The sequence below is a fragment of the Nuphar pumila genome, chromosome 13 (genome assembly GCF_984573655.1).
Source record: "Nuphar pumila chromosome 13, dmNupPumi1.hap1.1, whole genome shotgun sequence".
In the NCBI taxonomy this organism is placed as follows: Eukaryota; Viridiplantae; Streptophyta; class Magnoliopsida; order Nymphaeales; family Nymphaeaceae; genus Nuphar; species Nuphar pumila.
The window spans coordinates 59,650,937-59,663,653 of NC_143261.1; the positions used below are offsets into that span (position 1 = coordinate 59,650,937).

The following is a 12,717-nucleotide window of genomic DNA, read 5'->3' on the forward strand; positions in this document are numbered from 1 at the left end:
AATGACTCTTTTCCCAACTAAGAACCAGATTTGTCTCCCTACAACGCTGAAGCACACGAGATAACTTTTGGAGATAATCGTCAAATGAAGAGCCATAGACCGAGAAATCATCCATGAAGATCTCAAGGACCTCATCCATCATATGTGAGAAGATCGCCATCATGCACCGCTGAAATGTTGCCGGGGCATTGCAGAGCCCAAACGGCATTCTCCTATAAGCAAAAGTGCCATATGGACAGGTGAACGTCGTTTTCTCCTGGTCCTCGGGATGAACGGCCACCTGGTTGTATCCTGAATAACCATCCAGAAAACAAAAATACTGCTGGCCCGCGAGTTTCTCCAAGATCTGGTCGATGAACGGCAGAGGGAAGTGATCCTTCCTAGTTGCACTGTTCAACTTTCTATAATCTATGCATACTCGCCATCCCGTGGTAGTCCTCATGGGGACACTTTCTCCTTTTTCATTCGTCTCTACAGTGAGCCCAGACTTCTTAGGAACAACCTGGGTAGGGCTCACCCACTGACTGTCGGAGATGGGATAAATGATCCCTGCATCCAACCATTTGACTACCTCCTTCTTTACCACCTCCTTCATATGGGGATTTAGTCTCCTTTGCGCCTCTCTTGAGGGTTTAGCCCCCTCATCCATGATAATCTGATGCATGCAAAAGGAGGGATATATCCCCTTCAAATCTGCCACCGACCATCCAATCGCCTCTTTATGCTCGTGCAAGACCTGTAAAAGCTGACACTCCTGTGTGTCCATCAGGTCTGCGGAAATAATGACGGGGAGAGTCTGATCCTTGCCTAGGAAGGCATACTTGAGTGAGGCCGGTAAGGGCTTCAACTCAAGCTCAGGCAGACTCTCTATGGATGGTCGGGCTGGCTTTTCTGCCAATTCAGGAAGCGGCTCGAAGTGCCAGGTCTAACTCAAATCACCTGTCTGACTCTCTATCGACCCATGACAATCTTCTTCGAGTGATTCATCAACCTTCTCCTGAGGTGGATCACTCAATAACCAGGTATGCTCTGCTTCTACCAGGTCCTGAATGAAGTCAACCTCGAAAGAAGCCTCATCGCCGGCAGGTCCCATCGCCGCATGAAAAATGTTCAGCCTCATCTTCCTGTTGCCAAATGAAACATCCATCGCACCTGTGCGACAATTAATGCACGCATTGGCAGTGGCCAGAAAGGGGCGTCCAAGAATGATGGGGGTCTGTCGCATATCATTAACTCCCTCCATATCTAAAATGATGAAGTCGACAGGGAAGTAGAAGTCCTCTACCTTGACTAGAACATCTTCCAGAATCCCTCGCGGGACCTTGATTGATCTATCTGCAAGCTGCAGGGTCATAGGTGTTGGCTTCATCTCCTTTAATCCAAATTTGTCATAAAAGAAATCCGGCACACGCTCGACAGTGATGTCTCCTATGACACACGAAATAATTGGAGTCCCTGGGTCCTTAAGCTTTGGTGGGGTTTGGTGCTGCAACACCGCACTCACCTGCTCAGTCAAGTATATCTTCTTCGGCACTTGTGACTTCAACTTTCTTTTCTGCGTACAAAGCTCCTTTAGGAACTTTGCATATGCAGGGACTTGCTGAATGGCATCAAGCAAGGGGAGGTTTATCTGAACGTGCTTGAATATCTCAAGCATCTCCTGCATGTTCACTCCATGCTTGCCTAATGACTTCGGTCTCTCTAGTGCCTCAGGAAAGGGGGCTTTGGGAGTGTAGGACTTTGCAGGCTCAGTTGGTAGAGCCCTCTCGCTTTCCTGAGGTGGGACTGTAGGGACAGGCTGCTTCTCACTCGTTCTCTCTCTTTCTTCTGCAGCCTCCCTCGCTTGGTATTGCTTCCCATTCCTAAGGGTGATTACCGCTTGAGCCTGCTCTTGATGGGCATCTGTCATATGCAGGCCATGCATCAGCTCCTTACCCCTAGGGTTCACCACCGGTTGGCTAGGTAAAGCCCCCTCACTCCTCCTGCTAAGCGCCTCGGCGAGTTGTCCCATTTGCGTCTCAAGCTTTGCAATAGAATGTGTATGGGAGCTCAGATTTGCCATGATATTCGAGAAGGCTTGCAGCATCTTGTCCTCAAAGGACTGGCTAGATGAGGGCTCCTGGGACTGGGGCTGACTATAAGTAGGCTGAGCTGAAGGGTAGCTGGTTCTCTGAAATCCAGGCGCATAACCGCCTTGTCTGGGTTGACTCTGGGAAGGGTTGGGAGGTTGGGCTTGTGGATTTCTCCATGAAAAGTTGGGATGGTTCCGCCAGCCCGGGTTATATGTACTAGAATATGGATTGGGTGCGGGCCTAGCAAAACTCTGCGCCATCTGAGCTTGCTCCTGGACAAACTCAGGGTATTGTGGCGCAACGGGGCAATCAGCAACATGGTGTGCAGGGCTAGCACACAACGCACACACCTGTAGGACTGGAGAGGAACCCGACAACAGCTGATCCAATTTCTGGGACAGTTGGTCGACCTTGTTTTGCAACTCAAGGTGCATCCCTATCTCGAATATACCAGCCTTCTTCGCGCCATCTTGCACAGGTGTGGCCCTTTCAGATCGTGAAGCAGAAGCATGGTGCATGGAGTTCTCGCTCAAGGTCTCAAAAAGGGCCCATGCTTCATCTTCACTTTTGAGCATAAAAGTGCCCCCACAGGCAGCGTCAACCATTTGGCGGTTCTTTTCAGTGAGACCATCATAAAAATATTGCACCAGTTGCCAGCAGGGCACCTGGTGATGGGGACACTTGCGGAGAAGATCTTTCATCCTCTCCCACGTTTAATGAAACATTTCTCCCTCGATCTGTGAAAAGCTGGTGATGGCTTTTCGATACTTGTTCGTCTTACCAATTGGGAAGTATTTCTTTAAAAACTCCCTTTGCATATGTTCCCAAGTGGTAATTTGAACTGTATCGAGGGCCTTCAGCCAATGCTTGGCTTTATCCTTAAGGGAGAAGGGGAATAACGTCAACCTTAACGCGTCATCTCCAAAATTGTTGATCCACACCGTAGAGCAGATCTCGAGAAATTCATCAAGATGACAGTATGGGTCTTCGTTGCTAAGGCCATAAAAGGAGGGTAACATCTGGATGACACTGGCCTTGATTTCAAAATGGTTCGCTCCCACATCAGGTCTTGTGATGCAGGAGGCAGGAGTGTATGTGTTGGGCATGAAGTACTCCCTAAGAGGACGGATCAACTACTGATCTTCAGCCATGGGGCTGGATTGATGGGCTCTCCTAAAGAAAGATTCGGGATCCTCAACAAATTCGGCAAGCTCAGGTTCAAGCGAACGTCGCCCGTGCATGCACCAAAGGGTAGACCGGTGCAGCAACCGTCCTAAATTGGGTTTTTCTACCTAACTAACGCGCTAGCGGCCAAACCACCAAACCACAAAGCGAGTAACAAAAACAATTACTGAAAACAAGAAATAAACAAGCACCACGCAGTTGCACTCAGTAGAGAATTTACAAAAATGAAATCTATGTGCACGGTACCAATCGTACACAGTCACTTCTAAGGGGATCCTAATGGGTGGGTTGTGCAGAAAAGTAAGCTCGTCTCTACGGTATGCACACACGTGGTTCTAAGCCTAAATGCGAAAAGCAAACTAAACAATCCTAATTAAAGAACTGAATTAAACTAACAACCTATAAATACGAGAACAAACACAAGGCAATAAAGTGAATACTAGTATTTCGTCGTTCCCCGGCAACGGCGCCAAAATTTGGTGTGAGTTTTGAAAAACGGTTTTGAAAATGATATTTTATTATAAAAACAATGTGAAAGCCAGACACCAAAAATAAAAAAAACGGGCTCGCACAAGTAGTGGAGTCTGGGTCGATCTCAGGGAACGGAAGATACTTGTATTCAACACACACAACTATGCTACTCTTTATTGCCAAAAAAAAAAATTTAATTAAATAAATGAATAACTAAAGAGTGTTGCCCTACACAGAGGGCTTAAATGAATAAAAGAACAAAACGAACTTATTACAATCCAATGAATTGAATAAAATAATAGCCTAATCTAAAAAGAAAAAAAAATCTTCAATGTTGAAGCCTCGTTGTAGCCCTCCTGCCCCTTTGAATTGATTTGCTTCTCTCTTTTTCTTTCTCTATGAATGATGATAATCTTTATACTTCTCCTTTATTGATCCTTATTCCAGAGAGCTCTCTGAGGGCTCACCGTATGTCTGAATGGTTTCCTGCAGAAAACAACCAAAACGAGCAGAACCACGAAAACACCAATAACAAAATATAATATTTCAAGTGAAACCAAAACTAGTCTAACAAACTAACCACCAAACTAATATTCTAAGTAACTAATAATGAACTTGAAACAACTGATTACTTATAATTTAAGAAAAGAAAGCATTCTATCAAACTAACACACTAACAAATTAAATCTAACTAGATGCAATTCAAACTGAACTCATTCTACTTAAAGATTAAAGGCACGTTCACTCACTGCTAAGCAAGAAGTACTACTCTAAGTAAGACTAAGATGAACCAATAACTAATGCAAGATTACTATATGAACCAACTATTAAAGGGAGACATATGCTGGAATGTAACTAATTAATTATGACTCAAAGAAAAATATCTAAGACTGATGAAACAAGCAAAAGCAATAGTGCTAATGCCTTGACTCAATGACGCATGTACTAATCGAGTGATGATACTCTGTATAATGCCCAGCATCCCTCACGCCTGAATAGAGTTTGTGTGAATGACGTTGATCTCATGCTATGCTGGCTGATCAGAACACTTCAAGATCGTGATCTGACGATCACAATGGACGTGATACCACAAGCAGATTCCAAGATTTAATATGTAAAACAAAGTCCGTGTGATCAGCTGTTTACTCTGGTTCACACAAATTAACAATCCAGCAAAGTCAATAGTTTGAACATAAACCTATCAATTCAATCTCATGTTGCAGATTGGATCAGAGTGACACGGTGATGGCCCAGATGAGGAATCGTTACGCTGAGATTACTAAATGCAACTAAAAAAAAAACAACAAGGGTAAAGAACTAGCCACTATATTAAACATAAATCTAACCCTGGTACACTATCTGCACTTAATCTATTTATGCAAGAACGGATAAAATTCAGAACTCGACAAGCCTAATTAAAATAACGATATTAAGATAATTACTAATATGCTATACTAATTCAATGCAACACGAAGAAGAAATCGAGCACTCCTAAAGCAAAATATCTCTTTGTTTTTTTTTTTATTTAAGACAGATCAAAACAAAGAAGTTCTGTAACACTTAAATCTAATTGCACAATGCACACACGCATAGACAAGAAAATGCTACAGATTATGCGGCTAAACTATAAATGCACGACGACCATGATATGCTGGATGCACATACTACAGAAAAGGGGAGAAGACGGAGAAAACATTACCGAATATTCGGCTGGACTGGTTGCGAAAAGAGTGGCCTCTCCACGATTTGTGCCCATCATGCTGCACCCTTTGATGAAGGAAGACGGAACCGCCGGCAAGAAGAAAGGGAAAAAAATAGGAGAGAAAAGGAGAGAGAGAGAAAGAGAGAGACGTGAGCTTCAAAAAGTGGGAGAGCCCTCCTTTTTTCAGCTGTAGAAGACTACTTATAATATTAAATTAGTGTAAAGCAAATTTTTTCAAAACCAGTCCCACGCTTTTCAATAGTTTTCAAAAGACTCACTTTTAGCAAAACATATTTTATTGACTAAAAAGAAAACTTCCTAAACTAATTAAAAATTACAAATTAGCTAATACAAACCTAAGCTAACTAAACTACCATTAATAAAATCTAAATCTAATAAAAATACTAAAACCGTAGAGAAAGCGTTGAAAACTCGATTTTCTGATAAAATTTGATTCAATGCGATTTCTCAGAACTAACAATAAAAATGGGTTTTTAGAGCGATTTTTAACATGGATCATGCATAAATAATGATTAATAAAATGCAAATATTATGCTTGATCATCTTCAAAATAGGAGAGAATTTTTTTAAAACAAACCCTACATGTTTATATTAGTTAGACATACCATCATGTTGAGCTTAATATCTATGGTCATTTCAAGGTCTTAATTAAGTACAAGGTCGTTCTTACCTTTTTCTTTAGCCGATCTAACTTACTTTTCTGCTTCACGAGTTCCACCTGAATTGTCTTGTTCTGCTCAGATAGAGCAGTATGGTAGCTTTCATCTACAGCAACAGCAATTATATTGAAAAATATCCTCTTGCGATTTTACTAAAACAAAAATTTAGGATATTTCAAACACCAAATTTCACTGTTGTAATTATGTTCCAACCTGAATTATCATCACTTCCATCTTTAACAAGATAAGAACCATTCAAATCCCGAAACCAATATCAGAATTCAGAACTCTTTCATAAATAAATAAGGAATTAGAAAAAGATGAGGCCGGATTTTTAGAAGAGCATGACATTACCTCAGAAAGAAGACCATCACTTTCCGAATCTGAATCTATAACTGAATCATTGTCAACATCATTACCAAAAGTATCTGCAAAAATGTCGTCGAGCGCCTGATTTACAATATCTTCAGGATATCTGACAACAATGATGAGCATAACTATATATGAACATAAACACTTGCATTTCAAGTTAAATCGTTAATTAATTGCCTCACCTTAAGACAACTATACAAAATGGAACAAATGTATGCGCACAGATAATTCCATAATACATTGAAAGATATTACGCCCATAATCTAGCTAGAATCTCAGTAAAAAATTTCTCTACTTTCTGGAAACTGAAAAAGCATCACTACCTCCTGAATAATCATGTCATATAAACTTGCAATATATGACTCAGACTATTTGGAAAACTCAATTGCATTTAACAATTAACCAATGGAAACAATGAAGCTCCTGAATAACATACATGAATGAGGAAAGAACTTAGTAAATTGTGAAATGCTTGACAATTAATCAGTGGGCGAAAGTGACATTGTGTGATGCTCTCCAAAGTCGAGCATCGGTATCTTTACGATCAAGAATAATACCCACTCCACTAGAATCAACACAAAATTTCAATTGATACACTACAAATTATTCTAAAAAGAATATCGGCATCGATTATGTCATTTAATCAACACCTAGGAAGAAGAAAATGGTTTGAATTACTCATGCAAGCAGGAATTATGTTAACAATGACCTCCTAAGGCTCCTAAGAAGCGCACCCCCAGAATCATTTTATCATTGAACATAATAGACCTTGTGAAAATTTTTAAAAAGGGAAGATAAGAACAAATTGGCAACACACATTAGTCTTGTACTAGATGCTGATCCTAGTATGCTCTAAAATGCATAATAGCAGCATAGCACTAAATATTTACTCTTACAAGAACATCTCTTCTGGAAACATTGAGCTGTAATAGAGACTCGCAAATTTTTGTGTATGCATGTGTGCACATGTATGTGTGTGGGTTTTAACATGAATATATGTTGACATCAATCCGATTGCAACAGTCCCTAACAAGGCCCAAGCAATCATTTTTCTCAAGTAATAAAGAAAATAAGCACAAAAAACAACATATAGGAATTAAGTGCATAGGATTAATTTAAGACCTCAAAAATAAAAAACAATGTCATCCTACTCTGTGTTGTCTAACTAGGGATTGACTCTGGGAGGATTAGGCGAACACAAGTAGGGTAGGCAGTACCAGTTGACTAGGTAACCACGTATCACTTTTGACAACATAGTTTGCAACTAAACAAAAGTTAGCAGCTATCAATGGTGATTACAAGTATGTAAGGATAAAACTCAAGTAATGCAACTGTTTTTCATAAATGATTTTAAAAAACTTTGGCTGATAATCCTATTTTATCATTCACATCTCTCTCAATCTTTTTCTCCTAACTAATTAATGGCAATAAATACTGAATGTAACTTAATCCTAAGCAAGAAAGTATTTATTTCGGCCTCTGGACTCTCCCATCTTTCATTTCTTTTTCATTTTTAAAACAATGGATGAGACATATTTATTGTTTTTGGCATTTGAGTAATTTTTTTACATATTTTTAACTTCAGTTTATAAATTTTTAAAAAATTATTCATTTTGCCAAGATTTTTTCAATAAAAGTGTGGGAGAACACAAATTATCAATATATGCCATTTACCATTTAATGGCAGATTTTATTTCGAAAATATAAACAGAAGGTAATAAATTAATATACCCAAGTTACACAATAGCACAGAGAAAACACAAGAATTCAACCGCTACATGACAAAAATGAACAAGAAGCCACAGACAACAAAAGCAAAAGAATAAATGATATAAAAGTTTTAGTTTGTCTCCTTTCAAAGAGGAGCTTAAGACAGTTTTCAAATGTACATAAAATGAGGCTAATTGGATGCTATTGACAACAAACAAAAAAAGCAGCCAACTAGAATCCATCATAAATAGACAGATATATTACATATAAAATGCAGTGGCTGCACCATAGTTGGCAAACCCAGAGAGCTGACTCGAGAATCGCCCAAGTCAACCCGGATCGGAACCCAACTGGGTCACCGATTCAGGACCACCTATCCGCATGCCACTTATGTGTCTTTTGTCATGCATTTCATGGTTTTAGTGCATAATGCTTATAAAAGGATAATTTTTACAAAGAATCATCTATTTTTAAATCATAATATCAACAATTTTGTATAGTTGAATACTTATATAGCTTAGTCATTGATGTCATGTAATAAATTTAGTGATTATACAGTTTGGAGTTTGATTTTTTCCATATCTTAACACTAAAAAAATCATGTCCTAACTCGTCCAAATTATCGAGTCAACCTGCTGACTCACAAGTCAAGGGTCAGGCAATCCGGATCCAAGTCACGAGTTTGTCAACTATCGGCTGCACAAGAAAAGGCAAATTGCACAGGTGCCACTTTGATTCTTGGCAAACTTCAATCTTACATCATGTATTAAGCAGTAGAAGTGTACAGTTTTATCCTAATATAAAGAAAAGTAACTGCAAAGGCGGAACCAAACAAGAAAAACACAGAAAAACAATCTTACAAGGGATGTAAATTTTGATGGGAATTAACATTCAATATTGGCATGTCTAACAATTTAAAGCAAGTTGATGTCAAAAAAATAATCTAAAGCAAGTGATAGCAAAGAAAATAAATAGTGGCATTTTCTTACTCTTCTACAGGTTGTGCATCTGAGGAGATTGGATGGTTCACATATACAACACCTTTATCTCCTGCAATAACAGAACCAACCATAGAGCTTAAATGTGGTGGCCTAATCAATGCTTGCAAATAAACAAAAAGTCTAGTTAAAAACTATACAAACTTGGAAACATTTTGTTACACAATCCACTCAGTGAACAGAAGCGCAAACACAAACCAAGCAGGGCAACTTAGATGTAGAGATAAGTTCCTAATAAACGATGTCTTATGAAGCAACTGCCTATGAACACTACAAAAAGAAGGCAATAGCGCAGGCAGTTAGATTAGCAAAAATATTGTTGGCCTCATGCAACATGACACTTGCGGAATTATCATTTATTTTCTGAAAAAAATATTTGTAGCTACTAAAATAATAATATAAATGTTTAAACATCTAATGAACTACTAAAGACGTTATATGTAAGCTCATTCAATGTATGGTATCAATCCTCAAGGCACTCTTTGCTTGGCTTCCCATTGAGGGCCTGAGCCAGTCATGAAGACTGAAAAGGAGGTAGAAAGATTACATCAGGGGGGGCATGAAAAAGACACATAAACCTTAATCAAGTTGCTGCTAATCTTCAACTTCAAGCAACCATAACCCGTGGGCTAAAAGGATATCAATGAGGTGTGATATCATCCAGAAAGGGATTTTGTCCAGAATACCTAAAGAGCAGAGACAATGGAGTCACTTTGAGGCAGACTATACTTGTTCATGTCATACACTGTTATCATTGCCCGCATTGATCAATCGGCCAAAAAACTTAACCATTCTTTAGATGGTTTAATATCCAAACGGCCTTTAGATTGCTCCCACTTGAAAATCACAAACTTCAAAGCATTCAAATTTACAATGCAAAATTAAACACTGGTTTTATGCATAGTAACAAATATCAGCAATATTTTGAAAAGATCATGAGCGGTTTGGACCAGAGTTGCTAGTCGAGGAAGCGATTCGAGAAGCAAAAGCGAGAAGCGAGGCATTTTCAAAATTTTAGGAAGCGGGAAAAGCAGGACGACTTAGAAGCGAATCAGGAATCGTCTTGGAAGAAAACTAGGAAGCAAACCGAAAGCGACCTAGGAAGTGAGGGGGAAGCAAAAAAAAAGAAAAATAAAAACACAAAAAATGAAAAAATAAGGGAAAACGAGCTTCCCCTAAATTGGGAAGCGCGCTTCCCACTCCCTAAAATTTTTTGGCACTTCCCAGCACGTTTCAGAAGCGCCATGTTTCACGCTTACAAAACATGCTTCCCCATGCTCTATGGCACTTCTGATAACTCTGGTTTGGACATACAAGCATGAATTTTTCAATTTTGAAATTTCAATACATTGTGAACCATAAAATTTGAAACCCTTAAAAGATCTACCTATATAATTGATCGGACGATCTAAAACTTGCTTTTGACTGAACAAACCATATGGATCATATCCATAGGGCTTGGTCCACAAAAAAATCAATTAATCCAATAAAGGCATTTTTTAAAAAATTTATGTCTTTCTTTATGTTTTTATATATTTTTATAGTCTTAATTGGTTTTAACTTTTATCATAGTTACAAATATTGGCAATATTTTGTAAACATGGCAGCGTTTACAAAATCTGCTATACTATAAAAAGTCACAATATTTCCAATAATGGTCTTATCATGATATCAACATAATAAATCATTTTTAATCTTTTTATATATATTGCCCATATTTCTAACTTTTTACACATGCTAATATTTCCTAGAGTTTTTCCAAAACATAAAAAATTTAATTTATCATGACATTTTTCCTCACCAAGAGTTTCCTGGTACCAAGTTTTTTTATGTTGGCTTTATCCTATGTCACATGGGTGCGGGTGCGGGTGCGGCACTTTCAAAAAACTTGGGTGCGGGGGTGCGGCAAAATATATATATATATATATATATATATATATATATAATTTGTGCAGGGAAGGAGTCGAGCCCCCTCCCTACGCCCTCTTTGTGCAGGGGAGGGGTCGAGCGGATGAGTTGTGGAGCTTGATTCAGAGTTTTTGCCCTTGCAGAAAGGGGGGGCGGGGGCTCCCCCCGGCCAATTTTTTTTTAATAAAAAAATTGGACACATTTTTTTATTTAATAAAAAATTTGGACACAAGTGACCCTGGGTGCGGTCAACACACCCAGGGTCGGGTTGAACGCACCCGGTGCCGCACCCGCGTCGAGTCGCGTCGACGCGAGTGCGGCACCCTGCTAGCCGAATCCCTGTGAAATAGGCTTTATCCTATTGGTCCAAGGACAAACACCTATGTTTTTACACGCTCCCAGCAAAGCTCAAGGATCTGAAGTTTCTTTGCTCCAAGATGGAAGAGGGAAATGTTCCACTATTTTATCTGAAATTGTTGGCAAATATTCAAACTGGTAACATTTGTTACTTTCAGTTTGCCGTCCAAAATTTAATGAAGCTTTTAACTGCCAGACCTGAGCTACTTGTAAGCAGCTTGACCCACCATATCCCAACTAGCTCAGAGCTTTGCAATAGAAAATTTCTTGTGTTAAACCTATTCAACCATATTAAAGATCCTAATCAAATTTTCTTTCATTAGAAAAGGTATTTACTGATTCAAAAACCTCATAAGATTTCTCCGGTTGATCATGGAATACATGCAGTGAGAAAAGTACTAGATATTGAATAATCAAATGGGTGACTTAGTTCTCTTATTTGGAAGGCAAAATTAAATTGAGTGTGTGATTCACCAAAGCTAGTCATGGTTATCTTGTATATCAGTAGTTTTAACATCCATGATGAGAGATGAGAGAAAGTATCCTGAATAAAAACCAAAAGAGCAAATTCATTCAACCTTGAATAGCTTAAAGAAGACATGAAGGGGGGATTTTGGATTTATGAGCCTTACTAAAAGCCCTTCTTGTCCTGAAAGAATTCCTGAAAACATTCTGTTTCCGCTTTTTCTTGAGCACAGATTGAAGATTCTTACGAGCAAATTTCCGTGCTTTCTTCCCAAGTTTACCCATTTCCTGGCAAAACAAATGAGAACAATACATCATAACGTCAAGAAGACTCAAAACCAGAGCTAAATCAAATGAAGAACCAAATCTAATGCATTGTAATAACACATCCATGCACTTACAGAAATGAACAAATTAAAAAAGAAAAAAAAACTGAAGCAACTATTGATTCTTAGAAAAACTACTGATGCAATATTTTTATTGAGTGAATAGCAAGAAACAAATATTAACTTTCAGAAAAAATGATGTAATATATTTAACAAGTGAAGCAAGAAACAAAGCATACAGGTCAAAACTGCAAAGGGTCCCTAGTGCACCTGAGAACTCAAACACGAAATGCTTGAGATTCCATGACAAAACGCTTGTAATGCATAAAGAAAATGAAGATTCATTCAATAAAAGACAAGATCTATCTCCTTGAATTCACAACCAGATAAGATATTCTTTTTCATTTTTTCTTGGTTGCAACTTTACCTACATAAGAAACAACCTTCCCATAACTACTCTATCAGTGTTCG

The 12,717-nt window shown here is 38.7% G+C and overlaps 1 protein-coding gene across 1 annotated transcript in view; it reads right to left on the bottom strand.

Moving 5' to 3' along the window:
* Positions 1-12,717, bottom strand: part of LOC149818493 (uncharacterized) — a 196,175-nt gene that overhangs the window by 44,506 nt on the left and 138,952 nt on the right. The window contains exon 6 of the mRNA XM_089985429.1: positions 1,978-1,993. Coding sequence (XP_089841555.1) covers positions 1,978-1,993 — 16 coding nt within the window. The remainder of the gene's footprint in view (positions 1-1,977; positions 1,994-12,717) is intronic.